At 45.2% G+C, this 24912-nt stretch overlaps 1 protein-coding gene across 4 annotated transcripts in view; it reads right to left on the bottom strand.

Annotated features, from left to right (window-relative positions):
* The window catches only part of gmppb (GDP-mannose pyrophosphorylase B), a 31270-nt gene that overhangs the window by 1211 nt on the left and 5147 nt on the right, over nt 1-24912 (bottom strand). For all 4 annotated transcript variants that reach the window (XR_008809785.1, XM_056273381.1, XM_056273380.1 and 1 more), the window contains exons 3-9: nt 23851-23931; nt 22267-22315; nt 14559-14701; nt 10258-10416; nt 9968-10046; nt 4900-5027; nt 2471-2653 (exon numbers count right to left, since the gene is read on the bottom strand). Coding sequence is in view for 3 of the 4 variants with exons in the window: in XM_056273381.1 (XP_056129356.1) it covers nt 2471-2653; nt 4900-5027; nt 9968-10046; nt 10258-10416; nt 14559-14701; nt 22267-22315; nt 23851-23931 (822 nt within the window). In the remaining variant the exon portion in view is untranslated. The remainder of the gene's footprint in view (nt 1-2470; nt 2654-4899; nt 5028-9967; nt 10047-10257; nt 10417-14558; nt 14702-22266; nt 22316-23850; nt 23932-24912) is intronic.

The raw sequence follows: 24912 nt of genomic DNA, 5'->3' as shown, positions 1-24912 counted from the left end.
TCTGGGTCTACTCCCGGGTCTCCTCCCAGTTGGCCAGCCCGGTAAACCTCCAAAGGAAGGCACCCAGGAGGCATCCTAATCAGATGCCCGAACCATCTCAACTGGCTCCTTTCGATGTGAAGGAGCAGCGGCTCTACTCCGAGCTCCCTCCGGATGTCCGGCGAGCTCCTCACCCTGTCTCTAAGGCTGAGCCCAGACACCCTACGGAGGAAACTCAGTTCAGCCGCTTGTGTCCACGATCTCACCCATTCGGTCACTACCCAAAGCTCATGACCATAGGTGAGGGTTGGAAGCAAGACGGACTGGTAAATGAGAGCTTTGCCTTACGGCTCAGCTCCCTCTTCACCACAACGGTCTGGTACAACGTCCACATTACTGCTGATCCCAGAACTCGCTGGAGGGACTACATGTCCAATCTGGCCTGGGAACGCCTTAGGATCCCCCAGGAGGAGCTGGAGGGCGTTGCTGGGGAGAGGGAGGTCTGGAGCGCCCTACTTAGTTTGCTGCCACTGCGATCCCACCCCGGAGAAGTGGCTGAAGATGAGATGAATGAATGAATGAATAATACTACTTTTCAAACAATTTAAAATGGCCGCTGTCCAGCGCCTGTAAATACTGCGGCGCCTCGGTGGTAGTCATGGTGCGTCTGTAACGGCGTCTGTAACCAGACATGTTGGACATAATCAAACATCTAGTTTAGACTATCTCTCTGCACTGGAGGGCGCTAGTGTGTTTCTAGCACAGAGCAACGAAGTTCACGAAGGGAATGTTGCGACCAACACGTGTCATAAATACTGACATGACGCACACAATCACGCACACATTACAAGACGGTCATGTTGACCCCTCATGGTCGTTTTAGGTAGATCTGATCTTAACTTTTTGTGCAGTTGGTGTAAAACTCATTTTAATGCAAACATATGCAGTTTTAGGAGAATTCAGGGAGCAGCAGGTCTGTATCTTTATTTTTCACAAACTTATTGAACGTTGAAAATCCAAAACGGTCACAATGACCGCCATGGTGGTTCTAGTGCCAAAATAAAGGACACACCAGTATCTGGTGGGTTTTACAGGTGACGGGTCATCTTGCACCTGCACAGAGACGAGGTTTCACAGTGAGGAGAATGATGCTGTTTCATATGTGAGCAGGATAAATAAAGCCTCCATCACAGCATCTACTCACCTCTTCTTCCTCTTCATAGCTTCATATACAACGAACTACAGCGGCATTTTAAGATGATTAAAACTACCCTTCTTATTCATACAGCCATCATTACTATTACCACTATAAGTACCGTGTACCATCCTACACCTGCATGCTGTCATTTGGGAAAGGTTTTTATTCCGTGACATTAAAGTTCCCTGCCTCTACCACCAGGGCTGTAGTGGGCGTGCATGTCGGGGTCCACGCCGCTCTTACTGGGCTGGACCGACACATGTTAATGCAGAACCTCCGCTGTTTCTTTGTGATGGACCGTGTGGTTATCAAACTACACAGCAATGTGTTGTGTAACTCCACCAGCTTCTCAGAGGGCAGCTGAGCTACAACGTCCAGGTTATGGCCCAGCCCACCACCTGTGGACCAGCGTCCTCACCCTCTGCATCCTCCCATCTCCTGCAAGCACAGTCTCAGCACTGCAGGCTTCTCCCATCCACAGCAGCCACATTCAGACACTCACCTCACTTATCTCTGTCCACCCAACTCCTTCACACACCATCCAGCTCCCTTACACACCACCCAACTCCTTCACACACCACCCAGCTCCCTTACACACCACCCAGCTCCCTTACACACCACCCGACTCCCTTACACACCATCCAACTCCCTTACACACCATCCAACTCCCTTACACACCACCCAACTCCTTCACACACCACCCAGCTCCCTTACACACCATCCAACTCCCTTACACACCACCCAACTCCCTTACACACCATCCAACTCCCTTACACACCATCCAACTCCTTTACACACCACCCAACTCCCTTACACACCATCCAACTCCTTTACACACCATCCAACTCCCTTACACACCATCCAACTCCCTTACACACCATCCAACTCCCTTACACACCATCCAACTCCCTTACACACCATCCAACTCCCTTACACACCATCCAACTCCAACTCCAACTGCACTAGCGCCAACCAGAGGAGGCGCTAGTGCAGCGACCAGGACACATCCCACATCTTGCTTCCCACCCGTAGACATGGCCAATTGTGTCTCTAGGGATGCCCAACCAAGCCGGAGGTAACACGGGGATTCGAACTGGTCATCCCCGTGTTAGTAGGCAACAGAATAGACCGCTACACTACCCAGACACCTAATGTTACATATATTATTATAAAACATTTAAACTATTAATCTGATTCATTTTGCAGGTATAATCAATGGTGTTATTAGTAATATAACGAAGTATAAATAATGTAATTGGTATTAATAGAATATTTTTGTATTAATGTGCTCACCCATTGGCCAACGGAGGAGCTCCAGCCCACGATGCAGCTCTCCAGCCAGGAATGGGACCGAACCCGGGCCCCCTTCAGAACCGTGCAGCGTTTGATCCTCACCCCGTCCTCCAGCACCACCCCGGCCCCGATCGTCACGTTGGGACCGATGGTACAATTCTCTCCAATCTGAGCCGACGGGTCCTGGGGGGGGGGGGGGTTACAACATACAGACAGGCATGTATAAAAGAGACGAGTATAACAGACAGACATCACCACTACTGAGTCAGGCTCAGGGCAAACTACCTAAATCCTACATAACACCCCTTAGCGAAATAGCAAGCACTAACTGTTAAACTACACTAAATAGTTCCCCACAACTAACTGTACTTCTACAGAAACAAACCTTATGTGTCCAGTTCCTGTATAGACTCAAGATTTAGTTTGTCCTTTTCACTATGTACCTGCACACATGAATAAAAACGAAATGCCGTTTCTCCCAGCCCACGGCAGCGCAACAGAAACGACAAACATCCATCCACCCGTCCACTATCTGAACCGCTTATCCTGCTCCCGGGGTGGCGGGACGATCGAGCCTATCCCAGCAGTCACTGGGCGGCAGGCGGGGAGACACCCTGGACAGGCCGCCAGGCCATCACAGGGCCCCCCCCCCACCACACACACACACACACACATTCACACCTATTGACAATTTGATACGGCTGAGTCACCTGACCTACATGTCTTTGAGTCACCTGACCTACATGTCTTTGAGTCCCCTGACCTACATGTCTTTGAGTCACCTGACCTACATGTCTTTGGACTGTGGGAGGAAACCGGAGCCCCCGGAGGAAACCCACACAGACACGGGGAGAACATGCAAACTCCACACAGAGGACGACCCGAGACGACCCCCAAGGTTGGACCACCCCGGGGCTCAAACCCAGGACCTTCTTGCTGTGAGGCAACTGTGCTAACCACTGCACCACCGTGCCGCCCAAAGATAAAAATACACATCCAAAAGTCCCTCAAAACGATACCACTAAAATAACATAAAAACAGAGAGAACAAAACAAAAAAAGCACAAACAATTAACAACACAGTTTATTCAAGTGCCATTTCCATTCAGTGTTGACAGCCAGTGTCTGTCAACGAGTGACCAGCACTGATGGGGGGTGGGGGTAGTGGGGGTCCTTAATGATGCTGGAGACTCTGCCAACACAGCGGTGATGGTAAATCTCCAACAGGAAGGGGGAGAGGGGCACAAATGATCTTGCGAGCTGTCCTCACTATCCTGTTCAGCTACGTGAGACCGTAGGTTAGAATACTTTCAGTGGTGCCCCTGTAGAAGGTGGTGAGGGCTGGATTGGGGAGGCTTGCCCTTTTAAGTCTCCGGAGGGGATGGAGCCGCTGTTGGGCCTTTTTAACGATGGCCAAGGTGTTAATGGTTGAGGTCAGGTCGTCTGCCAGGTGCACTCCCAGGAACTTGATGTTACTGACCCTCTCCACAGTGAGGCCATCGATGGTCAGCGGCGTATGATGGTGCCTGCTCACCCTCCTGAAGTCAATCACCATCTCTTTTGTTGTGCTTATATTCAGGGAGAGGTTGTGGGGATCGCACCATGCTGTTAGCTTCTTCACCTCCATCCTGTATGCAGATTCATCATTATTGCTGACGAGATCCACTACTGTTGTATCATCTGCAAACTTGGTGATGTGGTTGGTGTCAAATTTGGCAGTACAGTCATGGGTTAGCAGGGTGAACAAGACGGGGTCAGGACGCAGCCCTGGGGTGAACCTGTGCTCACTAAGATGGAATTTGATGTGAGGCTGCCCACCCTGACAGCCTGCTGCCGCTGCATCAGAAGTCCAGGACCCAGGTACAGGTACCAGTGTGCACGTCCAGCAACCTCAGCTTCTCTACCAGTTGTTGTGGTATGATGGTGTGTGAAATGCCGAGCCGAAATCGATGAAGATGATCCTGGCGTAGGCGTTCTTCCCTTCCAGGTGTGACAAAGTGAGGTGGGTGTGGTAGATATTGTGTCTTCTGTGGATCGGTTGGCTCTATATGCAAACCGTAAGGGATCTAGGTCTGCAGTGAGGTAGGCCTTGATGTAACTAACATGCCATCTAGCAGCGACATACAACAAACCAGCCACTCACTCACTTCTGTGTAACACTGAGTATGTAAATCACATAATGAGTACATAAAGAGTATGTTAATCACGTAATGAGTACATAAAGAGTATGTAAATCACATGAGTACATAAAGAGTATGTTAATCACGTAATGAGTACATAAAGAGTATGTAAATCACATGAGTACATAAAGAGTATGTAAATCACATAATGAGTACATAAAGAGTATGTAAATCACATGAGTACATAAAGAGTATGTAAATCACATCAAGCACAATGGAGGACAAACTTAGTGGCTGGAACTAAACTCACCACCAGAACGTTCCCGAGAAAGCCGGCTCCTGTCCGCAGCCTCTCCGGAGCTTGCTGTCGAAGAGACTGCAGGTATAAACACATCCCTATCAGGAAGTCTTTAGGCTGTCCAATGTCCATCCAGAACCCTGCAGACAGACAGGCAGACAAGACAGACAGGCAGGCAGACAGGACAGAAAGAAACCGGGCAGTCATGACAAAGGACAGACAGAAAGAGAGACAGACAGACAGAGACGTGCAGCATTAGGTCCACACTGCTCGTCTTTTGACCTGCAGAGTGACGGGATGTCTCCTTGTGTTGTGGAACGGTGGCTGTAATGTTTCATGAAGCGTCAGCAGCAAGGTTGACCAGTCAACGTGACCCATTCCCCCGCCATCTGAAACCTGGGTGGTTCAACAACCTCCTGGGTTTGTGCCCCAAGATGGACTTCATGTAATCTGAAGCCAGCTGGTTATTACACAGTCTTAAGAAGCCGTCACATCACAAGGAGGCTCAGTCTGCTGCATGTCTCTTGTTTTTTTATTTCCAACAAACTACAAACTCAACAGTGTTTCCTTCAGACTGCTCCCCCACACAGAACTGCAGGAAACACATTCACTACTCCACGGACCAGAGTCTCTAGCTAATCCACATCTTTCTACCACTTCTGAGAGCATTTCTGTACATCTGAGGGGACAGCAGGATGGACAGGGTTGAGTCAGACAACGCTGGGAGGAAACGTGAGGACAGGACGGTTACAGCAAAGGAATCAAAACCAGCAGCGTGGCCATCTCCTTCTTGGTTTGGGCTTCCTTAACCGCTTTTTTCTGATTGGCCTTGCCCTGAAAAACATAACCACTGGACAAAAATGATCCAGAAGGGCACTATATCTGACCCATTATGATTTTTACAATTTACCCCCAGATCCCCCCTCCCCCCCCCCCCAGTTGTAATTGGCCAATTCCCCCACTCTTCTGAACCGTCCCGGTCTCTACTCCACCCCCTCTGCTGATCCGGGGAGGGCTGCAGACTACCACATGTCTCCTCTGACACATGTGGAGTCGCCAGCTGCTTCTTTTCACCTGACAGTGAGGCGTTTCACCAGGGGGGCGTAGCACGTTGGAGGATCACGCTATTCGCCCCCGAACAGGCACCTCGACCGACCAGAGGAGACGCTACTGAAGCGACCAGGACACACACCCACATCCGCCTTCCCACCTGCAAACATGGCCAATTGTGCCTGTAGGGACGCCCAAACAAGCCAGAGGCAACACAGGGATTCGAACTGGGATACCCATGTTGGTAGGCAACGGAATAGACCGCCACGCTACCCGGACGCCCTCTGATTTTTACAATTTAGACAGGTAGGTTGGTGGTCAGCAGACTTGTCACAGTGGTTTCTGTTTAACACCCGTGTTCGTGTTGCTATCCAGTATGACCGTTGATAAAAGGTGTTACCACCGTTCACCAGTCGGACAGGTCAGCCTTCCATATTGTGGACTACAAACCTCCATCCTGTCTTACAACGAGCCTCGCAGTTTAGAGAAACAATGCATCTTACCTGAGGTCAGGTTGGAATTTGATACCAACAGAATCACATGACTGGACGATGACCCCAGCTCTTTTACACTCTCATTGGTTAGCCGCCATCCCGTTAGATGCATTGTTACCTTATTATTTATTCTAACTACCGTACTGATCCGAATATAAGACGACCCTGATTATACACACCCGCCCCCCCTATCAAGACTCATTTTTGGAGACTTTTTGAAGACCAAATCTCGTTTTTATTCATAGTGAAAAAACAACCATGTAGCCTATCAAAATTTCAATAACTGCATTAACCATGGCAGTGAAGTGTAATTGTAGAACAGTCTTGAAACAAATCTGACAGACAGAAAAAACAAGACTAGGTTCAAACCTAGTACATGGCTAGACCGCCACTACCTTTAGAAAGCGACTGTTTTGACATTGGTTCCATTTTAAAACGTTTACAGTTTGAAATACAGTTAAATAGCATTGTTCATGAGTGAGGGTAGGATGGAGCGGGAGATTGACAGGTGGATTGGTGCAGCATCAGCAGTAATGCGGACGTTGTACCGGACCATTGTGGTGAAGCGGGAGATGAGCCGGAATGAGGCGTTCCAGTATTGTCCACAAGCAGCAATATATCACGTTTGTTAGTGTGCGAACCGCTGAGTCACGACCGATAGGGAAACTCCTACTTCCGTGTTTACCAGCGACTTTGTTGGTTGTCCGACCAATCGTGTAACTTCAGTAACGTTGTTGGTCACCGCTAGCTGGAACCATCGTTGGTCACCTGATCCAGCGGCCAAATCGTGTCAAACTGATCACTCAGAAGGTCAGTCAGTCTGAGACATTAAGGTTTGTAGACCTGGCCCCGCTGGCCGGTCCAGCCAAAAACAAGGTGCTTCAGTCAGGAGGGAACATTCGTTTTACAGATATTTAGCACCGTCTGTTTTTCACTCATTTATCTTCAGCCACTTCTCTGGGGTTGGGTCGCGGTGGCAGCAAGCTAAGTAGGGCATTCCAGATGTCCCTCTCCCCAGCAACGCCCTCCAGCTCCTCCTGGGGGATCCCAATACGTTCTCAGGCCAGATTGGACATGTAGTCCCTCCAGCGAATTCTGGGTCTACCCCGGGGTCTCCTCCCAATTGGACGTGCCCGGAAAACCTCCAAAGGAAGGCGCCCAGGAGGCATCCTAATCAGATGCCCGAACCACCTCAACTGGCTCCTTTTGACGCGAAGGAGCAGCGGCTCTACTCCGAGCTCCCTCCGGATGTCCGAGCTCCTCACCCTATCTCTAAGAATGAGCCCAGACACCCTACGGAGGAAACTCATTTCAGCCGCTTGTATCCGCGATCTCACCCTTTCAGTCACTACCGAAAGCTCATGAGCATAGGTGAGGGTTGGAACGAAGAGTGACTGGTAAACTGAGAGCTTTGCCTTCCGGCTCAGCTCCCTCTTCACCACAATGGTCCAGTACAATGCCCGCATTACTGCTGATGCTGCACCAATCCGCCTGTCAATCTCCAGCTCCATCCTACCCTCACTCATGAACAAGACCCCGAGATACTTGAACTCCTTCACTTGAGGCAACAACTCATCCCCAACCAACTGTTGTGAAAGTATACTGACATTTAAACACCTAGACCCTGAATATAAGACAACCCCACTTTTTCAGATGTATTTCCAGGAAGATATCCTGTCTGATATTCGGATCAATAGAGTAACTGCCAAATGTTTAGCATTCGAGCCATCTGAACTGTCATTCTGTATTGAAAACATAGCAGTCCTGAGGGAGCCACTAGGAAAACCCTCCACTTCAACGAATCTGAGGCTGACTGGCTTCTCCAGCACACAAATCTACCATCTGCATCCACAAAATGTCTTTGCTTTGTTTTCTGTCTGGCTGAATCAGGTTCTTAGTGTCCTCTGCTGATGGCTTTGGCTGCGTCTCTAAGCGGATCAGGGTTCTGATTCTACTTCTGCAAAAAAAATATCAGCTTACGTCTGCTGGTGCCATGGGCTGGAGACACAGGTAAGGAAGGCAGGGTTAAACCAGTAGCACCAGTATCACCATATATATACATACCATCATCGATTATAACATTAGAACCAGATTAACCATGTCACTACAGGCAGTAACAGGATATTGTGCTCTGAAAAACAGGTGAGCAAGGCATCAAGTCAAATTCCTGATCATGTAAAAATTACCATTATATTCAACGTATCTGCCTCTTCCACTGTATATTCTATGGACATCAAAATGATGTTCCATTTGAAAATAATGTTAGTTTCTTTTTTTCTTTTTGAAAGCTGCCATCCAGTCATGGCATTGTCCAGCTGTTAACAACTCTTTTTCCGGTTTGAAAGCAGTATGTAACATGACATGTGATTGCCCATTAACAACTTCCTTATTTCTACTTGAAGATAGTAAAGAAAAGAAAGTATTCCTGATATGTTATTGTATTGTAGCGATTTCAGGGGACAGCCGGGAACCACCGCAGCTGAGACGCAAACCCAAGTCTACGCTAACCAGTCAACTAAAGGGTCCGACCCGTTAGCCAAGGGCTGGCGAGTCTATTTATCCATGTAATTATCCCCGAAGGAGGGGGGTAGTGTAACGTGCACGGATAAATAGACTTGCTAGCCCTTGGCTAACGGGTCAGACCCTTTAGTCAACTGGTTAACGTAGTCGCCTGTGGGGGGGGGGACCCGGGTTCACATCCTGGCTGCGGCGGTTCCCGGCTGCCCCTGAATTTGCTACAGTATTATGTTAAGTGCTTCCTTTGATTTCCTTTGCTTAGGTCCTCTACAGCTCCAATGACCCTGTTTTCAAACTTCTCTGAACTTTCACCTTGCAGCACGCTTAGCCCTCGTGCTGTGTTCTCCTTTAGACGAACAGCTGGGGCTTCAAACAACAGCCTGAACATGTACCTATTTAACTGATGGCTACATGACACCGTTTAACATTTTTAAAGATTTAAACTTAAGTAATCAGAGGAATTTAAGGCCATGTTAGGCTTCTGGAGTTTTCCATTTGTTCTGTGATTGGTTGTGTTTCATGTTCACAGTGCAGTCAGTTATATTTCCAGCTGTTTTCACGTCTGCTCATCACACATCGATATGTCCCGGAGAAGAAATCCTCTGCTGATGCTCTTCACCAGGTTTCTCCCAGTCCCCTTTCCCCAAAATGTTTCTTTTCCTCATCTGAATGGAGGGTGTAGGGATAGATGCTGCCCTCTGCTGTCGTTTACTGTATCTATCTGTTTTTCACCGTGTGACTACAAAACATACTGAGACTGTGATTACAAGCAATACAAGTAAAGATTACTGGAATTCTGACAAGCCCATGTAATTTAACCACTACTGTTACCTTTGTGTAATTTAAAGACATAACGCCGCTACATGCCTTCTGCCCCCCCCCCCACAAGCCTGTGAGGCGGTACGTGTATCACAGGTGGAGGTATTACTTCTGTCCCCCCCAGCCTGTGAAGCGGTACATGTGTATCACGGGTGGAGGTATTACTGTAATACAGGTTCACAGAACTGATCCCTTGTTACCTTGTAGCTCCATGGCATACAGCTGCCCTTCCTCTGCCATGACTGGGAAGATCTCTTTCTCTATGGACGTCGGCCTCAGCTAAACACAGTCAGCAAAGCCAGGGCAACAAAAACAGAGGTCAAAGATCAGAGGTCACAGCACTCTGACAATAGAAATATTCTTGTGATCCTAAAAGGATGATGGGTGATGGAGAAGTGACAGAAAGAGGTAGAAAGATGATGGGTAATGGTGATGATGTTTTGTGTGTGTGTGTGTGTGTGTGTGTGTGTGTGAGAGAGAGAGAGTGTACCTGAATGCGGTGCAGGACACTGGGGTTGAAGATGTACATGCCAGCATTGATCTTGTTGGAGACAAACACCTGAGGTTTCTCCACGAAGCGATGGATCCTGCCGCTTTCCGCCTCAAACACAACCACCCCATATTTAGAGGGCTCCTCCACCCGCGTCACCTGGAAACACACCAGCACGCCATCAGTCCCCCATCATCCATCATCATCATCATTCATCTTCATTCTATCTCTCCCTCAGAGAAACAGGTCCAGACTGATGGTTCTGTGTGTTGAAGTGGAGAATAGTTCCAGTTTGAAGCCACACTGTCTTCAGTCCCGGCTGAGATGACTTACTATGCTGTGTTTAACTGTTGCTGTGGAAATATCATCATCATCTTATCAGACCTGAAACACTCCCTGAACTGAACTGATATGACTTAAGCCATCAAACTTTTAGCTAGAAACATCTATGTTATAATATGTAGAATGTGTATGAGGTGAGTCGAGGCCCAGGTTACCAACGACCGCCACCGGTACTGTTGGCCAGCAGGGTGCCGGTGGAAACTATGCTACTGTTGGGCGAAGGAGAAGGAGAGGGGGAAGGCATGTCCAGAGGCAGTGGGTGAGGAGGAAGGGTAGGAGTGTGGAGGTGAGAGTCGGAATGTGGAATGTTGAATGTTGAATGTTGGCACTATGACTGGTAAAGGGAGAGAGCTGGCTGATAGGATGGAGAGAAGAAAGGTAGGTATACTGTGTGGGCAAGAGACCAGGTGGAAGGGAAGGAAGGCCAGGAGCATCGGAGGTGGGTTCAAACCCTTCTACCATGGTGTGAATGGGAGGAGAAATGGGGTAGGGGTAATTCTGAAGGAAGAGTATGTCAAGAGTGTGCTGGAGGTGAAGAGAGTGTCAGACAGAGTGATGAGTACAAAGCTGGAAATCGAAGGTGTGATGATGAATGTTATCAGTGCATATGCCCCGCAAGTTGGGTGTGAGATGGAAGAGAAAGAAGAATTCTGGAGTGAGTTGGATGACGTGGTGTAGAGGGTACCCAAGGAGGAGAGAGAGGTGATTGGAGCAGACTTCAGTGGACATGCTGGTGAAGGGAACAGAGGTGATGGGTAGGTATGGTGTCAAGGAGAGAAATGTGGAAGGACAGATGGTAGTGGATTTTGCGAAAAGGACGGAAATGGCTGTGGTGAATACATCTTTCAAGAAAAGGAATACAGGGTGACGTATAAGGTCCTGGGTTCAAACCCTGGGGTTGTCCAACATTGGGGGTCATCCCAGGTCATCCTCTGTGTGGAGTTTGCATGTTCTCCCCGTGTCTGTGATGGGTTTTCTCCGGGTGTTCTGGTGTCCCCCACCATCAAAAAGACATGCATATTAGGGTTATTACTCCTGTCTGATGAAAAGACAGGAGGAGGAGCTGGCGGTGGCAGAGTTGAAGATGATAAGATTTTCACTGGGATGATGAAGAAGGACAGGATTAGGAACAAGTATATTAGAGGGACAGCTTAGGTTGGACGATTTGGAGACAAAGCAAGAGAGACAAGATTGAGATGGTTTGGACATGTGTGGAGGAGAGATGCTGGGTATACTGGGAGAAGGATGCTGAATATGGAGCTGCCAGGGAAGAGGAGAAGAGGAAGGCCAAAGAGGAGCTTTATGGATGTGGTGAGGGATGACATGCAGGTGGCTGGTGTGACAGAGGAAGATGCAGAGGACAGGAAGAGATGGAAACGGATGATCCGCTGTGGCGCCCCCCCTAACGGGAGCAGCCGAAAGTAGTAGTAGTAGAAGTAGAAGTAGTAGTAGTAGTAGTAGTAGTAGGTATGTTATGATGTACTTTCAAAGTCCCACTACAGCTCGCTACTCCTAGTCATTATCCTAAAACATGATCTCGCATTCTCAACGCTGTCTCTGCAGTTAAATTTTGTGATGCTTTTAATTCTTCATCCTTTAATCCCTCTTTATTACCGCTCAATCCAGATGCACTATTGAATTCATTCAATGATCAGTGCCAATCCATCCTCGACCAAATTGCACCATTTAAAACTAGGAAACAAAAATTAAATAACCTTCCCTGGCTGAATGATCACACCCGTGCCCTTAGAAGACTTTGTAGAAAAACAGAATGACAATGGAAGGCCAACAAGTCCAAATTAACACATAACACCCTTAAAAACCTAATGTTAATTTACCAGAAGACAGTTAAGGATGCGAGATCAGCATACTTCTCTGAACTAATATTGAGAAATAACCACAATCCTAAAGTTCTCTTCGGGATAATTGATTCTGTCATTAATGGCCCATCCACTTCTCTTTTTGAACTTGATGTTGAGTTGTCTGAAAAATTTCTCACTCATTTTGTAAACAAGGTGGAAAATATTAGGTCCCAAATCCAGCCAGGCTCTTTTCGTTCCATTCCCCATGTTAATTCTGTCTCTTTCACCCAATTTCAACCAATAACAATTTCAGTGTTGGAGACTACAGTCTCCAATATGAGCTCCTCCTCCTGCATCCTAGACATCATTCCCACTAAACTACTCAAGGAGGTATTTTCCACTGTCAGCCCCGTTATTCTTCAAATTCTTAATAATTCTCTGGCCTCTGGTTCTTTTCCAGACAGTTTTAAGCATGCCATTGTTCACCCATTGCTGAAGAAACCTAATTTAGACCCCTGTCCCTAAGTAACTACAGGCCAATCTCCAAATTGTTTTTTTTATCTAAGGTTCTGGAGAGAGTAATTTCTTCTCAGTTGATTTCTTTTATGAACACAAATACTGTTTTTAATAGTTTCCAGTCTGGTTTAAGAGCACTTCATAGCACTGAGACAGCTCTAGTTAAGGTCACTAATGATCTACTGCTGAATGCAGACAGAGGTGACTGCTCAATTTTAGTAATTTTGGACTTAAGTGCTGCCTTTGACACGATTGATCACAACATCCTCCTACATCGCATAGAGACTTGGGTTAGCATCAAGGGCTCGGCTCTTAACTTATTACACTCTTACCTCACCAACAGAACTTTCTCTGTTGTTCTGGGTAACTCTACCTCCTCAGTGGCTCAGCTGACCTGTGGTGTCCCTCAAGGTTCAGTTCTTGCCCCCCTTCTCTTCTCTATATACGTACTGCCCCTTGGCCAGGTCATTCAAAATCACCATGTGCTCTACCATTTTTATGCTGACGACACTCGGTTATACAGGCCACTAAAACCCACTGATCCTAGCGCCCTATTAAATCTCACAGCTTGCCTCACCGACATCAAATCCTGGATGTCCAAAAACTTTCTTAAATTTAATGATGATAAGTCTGAGGTCATTCTGTTCAGTCCCGAAAAGTCCATCAGTCCATTTGCTACTAATCTTGGCAGTCTGTCAGGTAGTCTTAAACAGGCTGCTAGGAATCTTGGGGTAATATTTGATGCTAACCGCAGTTTTGACGATCAAATTAAACATGTTGTTCAGTCATGCTTTTTCCAACTCAAGCTAATCTCCAAAATTAAGTCATTTTTATCAATTGCCAATTTGCAAAAAGTTGTATACACTTTTATCTTTTCTCGACTTGACTACTGTAATGCACTTTATTCTGGTATCAGCAAGGGCTCCCTCCACCGTCTGCAGCTGGTACAAAATGCCACTGTTCGGCTCATTACAGGAACAAGGAGGGATGACCATATCACTCCTGTGCTTGCCTCCCTACACTGGCTCCCTGTTATATTTCGAATCGATTTTAAAATGTTACTGCTCACTTTTAAGGCTTTAAATGGTATTGCTCCTTTATACATTTGTGATTTATTGACTTGGTATGTCCCCACTCGATCATTAAGGTCTGCAGATGGAGCCCTGCTGATTATTCCCAGGTCTCGGTTGGTTACAAAGGGTGACCGGGCTTTTGCTGTTAGAGCCCCCACACTATGGGACGCTCTTCCTGCTGAGCTAAGATGAACTAAGTCTTTAGCTTCTTTTAAATCTCGTCTTAAAACTTTTCTTTTTATGAAAGCTTTTACAAATGTTTGATATTTGTTTTTATTTTTTACTGTTTTTAATTTTACTCTTATTTGATCTTACTCTTATTCCTGCCTTGTCTGGTTTTATCTGTATTTTTTATTTTTTTGTGAAGCACTTTGTAACATTGTTTTAGAAAGGTGCTATATAAATAAAATTAGTATTATTATATTATTATGTACTAAAAGCTCGTACATTCACCTCCTCACTGCTGTGGCCATGTGTTGGTCTGTAAGTGTCTCTGTCTAGAGATGTGTCTGTCAGTCTGTGTGTTTTTTGGTGTGTTTGTGTGTCTGTGAGCCTGTTTCTGTCTCACCACTATGGTTCCCTCCTTGCCGTGATTCCGGTGGAACAGCAGCATGTCTTGGAAGGGGAAGTCACAGATGACGTCTGAGTTCAGGACAAAGAACGGCTCATTGTCCACGCTCAGCAACTCTCTGGCCAGAGCCAAGGGTCCGGCTAGACACACACACACACACACACACAACATATACACCCACATGCACAAACACATATATACACACCAAAACATACACACACACAAAGTCATCAGGTTAATTATGAAAACAAGCTGAAGTGTCTTCATGTTGACTTGTCAGACTGAGGAAAACAAAAACTCAGCAGCTGCTGGTGCTGTGGTACAAATCCTTAACTATGCCCTGCAACTGCTCCCTACTTCACTACAACCTACAACCACACTGTGTGTGTGTGTGTGTGTGTGTGTGCGCGCGTGTGTGTGTGTGTGTGTGCGTTTGAGCCTTCACAACCACCTTCAGCACCCCCATACCACCCTCAGTGTCTTCCTGTTCTCCACCAGGGACAAAACACCATAATAGCACCATGGATGGCAACCTGGGTGGCACGGTAGCGAAGTGGTTACCGCGGTCGCCTCACAGCAAGAAGGTCCTGGGTTCGAGCCCCGGGGTAGTCCAACCTTGGGGGTCATCCCGGGTCGTCCTCTGTGTGGGGTTTGCATGTTCTCCCCGTGTCTGTGTGGGTTTCCTCCGGGGACTCCGGTTTCCTCCCACAGTCCAAAGACATGTAGGTCAGGTGAATCGGCCGTCCTATATTGTTCCTGGCTATGAATGTGTGTGTGTGGCCCTGTGATGGCCTGGCAGCCTGTCCAGGGTGTCTCCCCGCCTGCTGCCCAACGACTGCTGGAATATGCTCCAGCATCCCCACGACCCTGAGATCAGGATAAGCAATTCAGATAATGGATGGATGGACAATGACAAAATAAAAGTGGCAGGCCAAGCAGGATGCCTGCAGCAGTGGGGATAGAGCCTGTACAAGCAGACCAGACGTTCACTGACAAAGGAGTTCAGAGTGGTTGAGAGAAGCTACATTGAAAAGCTGAAAAACAGCTTTTCAGCCAATGACCCTGCGTGGTTGTGGAAGGGCCTGCAAGAAACCATAAACTACAGAAGACCATCCCCCCATGTTGAGGCAAACAAAGACCTGGCTGAAGACCTGAATGTCTTCTACTGCAGGTTTGACAGAGACAAATTCACACACCCCCACTCCTCCCGATACTCAGGTTGCACTCGAGATATGTGCAGAGGATGTGAGCCGGCTTTTCCAGAGACAGAAGACCAGGAAAGCACTGGGTCCAGACAGTGTCTTAAAGCCTGTGCTAATCAACTGGCTCCAATCTTCACGCAGATCTTCAACTGATCCCTGGAGCTGTGTGAAGTCCCCTCCTGCTTCAAATGATCCACCAGCTGTTAAACTTCTGAACTTTGCAGATGACACTGCGGACATAGGACTCATCCATGTTGGCGACGAGTCTGCATATCGGCAGGAGGTTGAGCAGCCGGTGCTCTGGTGCAGTCAGAGCAACTTGGTCCTGAACATGCTCCAGACTGTGGAGATGAGAGTGGACTTTAGGAGATACCCCTCAGCACTGCTACCCCTAACAATAGCCAACAGCCCTGTGTCAACCGTGGAGACCTTCAAGTTCTAGGAAATACTATTTCCAAAGACCTGAAGTGGGAGACCAACATCGACTCCATCCTCAAACAGGCCCTGCAGAGGATGTTCTGTCTGCAGCAACTGAGGAAATTTGGTCTGCCACCGCAGCTGTTGGGCCAGTTCTACACCGCAGCCATTGAATCTGTCCTGCGCACATCTATCACAGTCTGGTTTGGTGTAGCAACAAAACAGGATAGGAACAGATTGCAGTGAAGAGTAAGGACAGCAGAAATTGGTGCTCCCCTGCCCACCCTGCAGAACTTGTACACCTCTAGAGTCCAGAAGCGGCTGGGCAGAATAAGCACAGATCCCCACACCCAGGACACAGTCTGAACTCCTACCCACTGGCAAGCATTACAGAGCAGGACTGTTCACCAAATCCACCAGAAGCAGGAGCAGTTTTTCCCCCACATGCCATCTCCTGAACACTTAATAGCATGGTGTAATAATGGACAAAGAATTATTATTACAACACGGGGAGTGCAGAAGAGAGTTGAGGAAGAGAGTGCAGGCAGGGTGGAGTGGGTGGAGAAGAGTATCAGGAGTGATTTGTGACAGAAGGGTACCAGCAAGAGTTAAAGGGAAGGTTTACAAGATGGTAGTGAGACCAGCTATGTTGTATGGTTTGGAGACAGTGGTACTGATGAAAAGACAGGAGGTGGAGCTGGAGGTGGCAGAGATGAAGATGATAAGATTTTCATTGGGAGTGATGAAGAAGGACAGGATTAGGAACGAGTATATTAGAGGGACAGCTCAGGTTGGACGGTTTGGAGACAAAGCAAGAGAGACAAGATTAAGATGGTTTGGACATGTGTGGAGGAGAGATGCTGGGTATACTGGGAGAAGGATGCTGAATATGGAGCTGCCAGGGAAGAGGAGAAGAGGAAGACCGAAGAGGAGGTTTATGGATGTGGTGAGGGAGGACATGCTGTGGCTGGTGTGACAGAGGAAGATGCAGAGGGCAGGAAGAGATGGAGACGGATGATCCACTGTGGCGCCCCCTAACGGGAGCAGCTGAAAGTAGTAGTAGTAGTAGTAGTAGTAGCAGTAGTAGTAGTAGTAGCAGTAGATTACAACACAAGTATATAATATAGTATATAATTATATAATAGATAATATAGCATACATTTTTAGTATATAATATTATATAAACATATAAGTATATAATATATAAGCATAAGTTATAAAGTTATAATATTAGTAAATTGAAACAGAGTGCCCCGCTAGTTCAATAGCCACGTTGGGATGATGATGGTCATCACACAGCTGTCCATGTTGTGCGATATAATCCTCAGTCTTATTTCGTCCATCTTATTGACGAGTGAGCGGGAGTTGGCAAGAAAGTGACTCGGCAGGACTGGTCTGTGCGGGTTGGCCCTTAGCCTAGCTTGTAGGCCGCTCCTCTCACCCCGCTTCTGCTTCCTTTCCATCTACCGCCTCCGACACCTCTTTGGTGGGCTGACCATAACTCCTCCCCCGGACTCTCCTGGACGCAGGATCTCCGGTGGGATAGAGTCCAGGCTTTTGTATGTGTAATCCTGATACCATCCTCGATGTTCAGGAGTTCGGCTCGTTCATACTGTATACGAGCCTCAAGCGCTCGAACAAGCAACCACAACACACACAAAAACACAAAAATACTGTTTCACCCCCCACTGCACATAACCGGTGAAGGTGCATATTGTGGATAACATCAAATTCCTGGGAATCCATATAACCAAAGAACTCACATGGTCACTCAACACCTCCCACCTGGTGAAGAAAGCACAACAGAGGCTCTTCTTCCTCAGGACACTTAAAGAAGCCAGTCTCCCCTCTCAGCTGCTGGTCAACTTTTACACAAGCACAACAGAAAGCATCCTCTGTCAGTGTGTCACAGTGTGGTTTGCCAGCTGCACAGCAGAGAACAGGAAGGACTTGGCCCGGGTGGTGAAGACAGCACAGAGGATTGTGGGAGCTGAATGCTGTGTATGCTGGCTGCCTACAGAGGAAAGCCGGCAACATCAGCAAAGACACAACATACCCAGATCACCATCTGTTCGTTCCCTTGCCATCAGGGAAAAGATACCGCACCATCAAAACCCGGACTAACAGGCTGAGGAACATCTTCATCCCCAGAGCTGTAGCCTCCATCAGCCCCCACACACACACACACACACACACACACACACACACACACACACACACACACACCTGCCTATAGCTGCTGTAGCCTCCACCCCCCCCACACACACACCTGCCTATAGCTGCTGCAGCCTCCACCCCCCCCCACACACACCTGCCTATAGCGGCTGTAGCCTCCACCCCCCCCCCCCACACACACACCTGCCTATAGCTGCTGTAGCCTCCACCGCCCCCCCACACACACACCTGCCTATAGCTGCTGTAGCCTCCACCCCCCCCACACACACCTGCCTATAGCTGCTGCAGCCTCCACTGCACCCTCCAACCAACACAAACCTGCCTATAGCTGCTGCAGCCTCCACCCCCCCACACACACCTGCCTATAGCTGCTGCAGCCTCCACTGCACCCTCCAACCAACACAAACCTGCCTATAGCTGCTGTAGCCTCCACCCCTCCCCCCTCCACACACACACCTGCCTGTAGCTGCTGAGGACTAACTGCTACTAAAGCCGCTGCAATATGGACAACTATGTGCAATAACCTCATGCACTATTTTGAACTTTAAAAGCCGCTGCTGTCTTCTTTTGTCTCATCATCATGTTTACTACCTCACTTATTTATATTACCTCACTTATTTATACTACCTCACTTATTTTTATTACCTCACTTATTTATACTACCTCACTTATTTTTATTACCTCACTTATTTATATTACCTCACTTATTTATATTACCTCACTTATTTATACTACCTCACTTATTTTTACTACCTCACTTATTTATACTACCTCACTTATTTATATTACCTCACTTATTTATATTACCTCACTTATTTATACTACCTCACTTATTTATATTACCTCACTTATTTATACTACCTCACTTATTTATATTACCTCACTTATTTATACTACCTCACTTATTTATATTACCTCACTTATTTATACTACCTCACTTATTTTTACTACCTCACTTATTTATATTACCTCACTTATTTTTACTACCTCACTTATTTTTATTACCTCACTTATTTTTACTACCTCACTTATTTATATTACCTCATTTATTTATACTACCTCACTTGTTTATATTACCGCACCTATTTATACTACCTCACTTATTTATATTACCTCACTTATTTATACTACCTCACTTATTTATACTACCTCACTTATTTTTATTACCTCACTTATTTATACTACCTCACTTATTTATACTACCTCACTTATTTATATTACCTCAATATTTTTACTACCTCACTTATTTATATTACATCACTTATTTTTACTACCTCACTTATTTTTATTACCTCACTTATTTATACAACCTCACTTATTTATATTACCTCACTTATTTTTACTACATCACTTATTCATATTACCTCACTTATTTTTACTACCTCACTTATTTTTATTACCTCACTTATTTTTACTACCTCACTTATTTATATTACCTCATTTATTTATACTACCTCACTTATTTATATTACCGCACCTATTTATACTACCTCACTTATTTATACTACCTCACTTATTTATACAACCTCACTTATTTTTATTACCTCACTTATTTATACTACCTCACTTATTTATATTACCTCATTTATTTATACTACCTCACTTATTTATATTACCGCACCTATTTATACTACCTCACTTATTTATACTACCTCACTTATTTATACTACCTCACTTATTTTTATTACCTCACTTATTTATACTACCTCACTTATTTATACTACCTCACTTATTTATATTACCGCACTTATTTTTACTACCTCACTTATTTTTATTACCTCACTTATTTATACTACCTCACTTATTTATATTACCTCACTTATTTTTACTACATCACTTATTTATATTACCTCACTTATTTATACTACCTCACTTATTTATACTACCTCACTTATTTTTATTACCTCACTTATTTATACTACCTCACTTATTTATATTACCTCATTTATTTATACTACCTCACTTATTTATATTACCGCACCTATTTATACTACCTCACTTATTTATACTACCTCACTTATTTATACTACCTCACTTATTTATACTACCTCACTTATTTTTATTACCTCACTTATTTATACTACCTCACTTATTTATACTACCTCACTTATTTATATTACCGCACTTATTTTTTCTACCTCACTTATTTTTATTACCTCACTTCTTTATACTACCTCACTTATTTATATTACCTCACTTATTTTTACTACATCACTTATTTATATTACCTCACTTATTTATACTACCTCACTTATTTATACTACCTCACTTATTTATACTACCTCACTTATTTTTATTACCTCACTTATTTATACTACCTCACTTATTTATATTACCTCACTTATTTATACTACCTCACTTATTTATATTACCTCACTTATTTATACTACCTCACTTATTTATATTACCTCACTTATTTTTACTACATCACTTATTTATACTACCTCACTTATTTTTACTACCTCACTTGTTTTTACTACCTAACTTATTTTTACCACCTCACTTATTCTTACTACCTCACTTATTTATACTACCTCACTTATTTATACTACCTCACTTATTTATATTACCGCACTTATTTTTACTACCTCACTTATCTTTATTACCTCACTTATTTATACTACCTCACTTATTTATATTACCTCACTTATTTTTACTACATCACTTATTTATACTACCTCACTTATTTATACTACCTCACTTATTTTTATTACCTCACTTATTTATACTACCTCACTTATTTATATTACCTCATTTATTTATACTACCTCACTTATTTATATTACCGCACCTATTTATACTACCTCACTTATTTATACTACCTCACTTATTTATACTACCTCACTTATTTATACTACCTCACTTATTTTTATTACCTCACTTATTTATACTACCTCACTTATTTATATTACCTCACTTATTTTTACTACATCACTTATTTATATTACCTCACTTATTTATACTACCTCACTTATTTATACTACCTCACTTATTTATACTACCTCACTTATTTTTATTACCTCACTTATTTATACTACCTCACTTATTTATATTACCTCACTTATTTATACTACCTCACTTATTTATACTACCTCACTTATTTATATTACCTCACTTATTTTTACTACATCACTTATTTATACTACCTCACTTATTTTTACTACCTCACTTGTTTTTACTACCTAACTTATTTTTACCACCTCACTTATTCTTACTACCTCACTTATTTATAGTACCTTACTTATTTATACTACCTCACTTGTTTATACTACCTCACTTATCTATACTACCTCGCTTGTTTTTACTAGCTCACTTATTTATACTACCTCACTTATTTATACTACCTTACTTATTTATACTACCTCGCTTGTTTTTACTACCTCGCTTGTTTTTACTAGCTCACTTGTTTTTACTAAATGTTGTTTGTCCTGTTTTTATCTTGCTTTTAATCAATTACCTTGTCTAGTGCTGCTGGTTTAAGAGTCACCAAATGAAATTTTGTTGTGTGCGCACAATGACAATAAAGTATCTTATGTAATATAATATAATATAATATAACATAATATAATATAATATAAACACATAAGCTTAAGTTATTCATTACTCAGCCATAACAAAACTCTGTAAAACTCTGTTGTGCATGCACACTTACCTCCAGTATTCTATTTATGATTCCATTCATTTCTTTTGTTTTGGTTTTTTGTGAGTGATGTATTTAAGTACTAGAAGCTGCTGTAAACCAGAGTCAGATGCTTGCATGCAGGAGTACACTTGTATACAGGAGCACACCTGCATGTATGAGCATGCTCGGCCAGTAAAGTCGATCGTAATTCTGAGAATTAAGCTTGCGTCTGATCTGGCGGCCGGCGCGGCGTGTCAGTGCTGCAGAGGGAAGAGGAAGCTGGACTCACCTGTCCCCAGTGGTTCCTTCTCATGAGACAGGGAGATGTGGATCCCAAGCTGGGGGCAGAGACACACATCGACATGTCAAACTGTGGTGCCTGGTGGGTAAGTGTACTTCACAGCCTTAATGCGCAAGTCCTCTTGTGTTTCACACAGCCAGTCCGCATCAGATGAGTGGTAACTCCAACACAGCCAGTAATCTGTTGTCTGGTACTCTGTCAGTCTGTTAGCAGTACTGTTGTCTGTGTATATGTGTATCAGTACGCACAACAGCACAGCTGTATAACAACCAGACCACCGATCACACACGTCTTACACACCTGTGCTGTTAATAAGGCTGTGGGACACCTGCAGCCTGCTGAGACTGGAGAAGTCACTAATGCTCCTTTTCCACTACATGGTACCGGCTCAACTCCACTACATGGTACCGGCTCAGCTCCACTACATGGTACCAGCTCAACTCGCCTGGTCTTTTTCCACTACATGGTAGCGGCTCAACTCCACTACATGGTATCAGCTCAACTCCACTACATGGTACCGGCTCAACTCACCTGGCCCTTTTCCACTACATGGTAGCGGCTCAACTCTACTACATGGTACCAGCTCAAGTCGACCCGCTTCTGTGTCATTTTCCATTACCGTAACAGTAACCCCTCAGTGTACCCGCTCCAGTTTTTTTGGAACCTCAACAAAGGTGGTACCAGGAAAGTGGCAACAGTTACCAAAAATGCCGGTACTTTCCAGTAATGGAAAACGAAAAAAGGGCAAGTCGAGTTGAGCCGGTACCATGTAGTGGAGTTGAGCCGGTACCATGTAGTGGAGTTGAGCTGGTACCATGTAGTGGAAAAGGGCCAGGCGAGCTGAGCCGGTACCATGTAGTGGAGTTGAGCCGGTACCATGTAGTGGAGAAGGGGTATTAGATGATATTGAGTTAGATTTCCCCCCGTTTTTCTCCCCAATTGTACCCGGTCAATTACCCCACTCTTCCGAGCCATCCGGGTCGCTGCTCCACCCCCTCTGCTGATCCGGGAAGGGCTGCAGACTACCACATGCCTCCTCTGACACATCTGGAGTCACCAGCCGCTTCTTTTCACCTGACAGTGAAGAGTTTCACCAGGGGGACGTAGCACGTGGGAGGTCCACACTATTCCCCCCAATTCCCCCTCCCACCCCGAACAGGCACCCCAACCAACCAGAGGAGGTGCTAGTGCAGCGACCAGGTCACACCCACATCCGGCTTCCCACCCGCAGACATGGCCAATTGTGTCTGTAGGGATGTCCAACCAAGCCAGAGGTAACACGGGGATTCGAACCAGCGATCCCTGTGATGGCAGGCAACGGAATAGACCATTACGCTACCCGGATGCCCCCATCACGACATTTTACCTTCTGTAATCTGCCTGGATTTTCTACTTTTTAAATTTTCTTCCTATCTCTTTGTTCTACTTGTTGCACAATTCAGAGTTTGCCAAAAAGCTTTTCACTGCTCATTGTACTTGTATAAGAAGTATTTGATGAATAAACCTTTTAATCTGGAGTGTGTTTTGTGTGTACTGTGTGTACTGTATGTACTGTGGTACGAGGATACCCACTCTTTTCTCTTGGACTCTCATTTCTTTCTCCAGCAGCTCTGACATGTAGCTCACGGCCAGCACCACATGGTCCACACCAGCCTACACACACACACACACACACACACACACACACAGTGACAAGTTGAGAATGGGGGCAGCAGCGGAAGAGATTTCTATCACGGCAAGAAGGCGACACTGAATAATAATATGTGAATATAATAATAATAATAATAAGTACACTACATCACATTTACTCTTAATCCAAATACATCAAACGTACACATGTGTTTTTACTGCTTAAAACAGCTTTTGTGTCTGAGGGCCACACTGACCAGCAACTCCACCCAAACTTCCCAGCATGTGAAACCTGGCTCAAATAAACCATCTTGTGATCATAAAGAGCTGGTTATAACCCCACCACTGAGGACGCACAAGCCAGGGTCTTCTCCCTGCCGGTCCTGAGCCCGCATAAATGTTACTGCCAGTCCCGAGCCCGCATAAATGGGGAGGGTGGCGTCAGGAAGGGCATCCGGCATAAAATCTTTGCCAAATCAAATATGCGGATCACAACTAGATTGTTTAACACAATCTTGGAAAGTGGAAAGTGAGAGGATGTCTGAGGAGTGGAGAAGAAGCATACTGGTACCGATTTTCCAGAACAAGGCTGATGTACAGAACTGTAGCAACTACAGAGGTATAAAGTTGATCAGCCACAGCATGAAGATATGGTAAATCAGAATCAGGAATCCAGTAATACCAAGACTGAGATTCTGTGCTGCATTTGACAGTCGACCACAACATGTTACTAGACCAACTGAAAAACTGGGTGGGACTTTCTGGCACAGCAATAAACTGGTTTGAATCCTACTTTAAGGACAGGGACTACTTTGTGTCTATAGGTAACTACAAATCTCAGCAGACAAAAATGACTATGGAGTTCCCCAAAGTTCCATTCTGGGGCCGCTTCTGTTTAACATTTATATCCTTCCATTAGTTCAGATTATGTAAAACAACAAAATATGTTACCATAATTATGTAGACGACACACGGATTTACATAACAATATCATCTGCGGACTGT

This window comes from Lampris incognitus, chromosome 2 (genome assembly GCF_029633865.1).
Source record: "Lampris incognitus isolate fLamInc1 chromosome 2, fLamInc1.hap2, whole genome shotgun sequence".
Taxonomy (NCBI): domain Eukaryota; kingdom Metazoa; phylum Chordata; class Actinopteri; order Lampriformes; family Lampridae; genus Lampris; species Lampris incognitus.
This window is presented reverse-complemented; position numbering and strand designations above follow the sequence as displayed.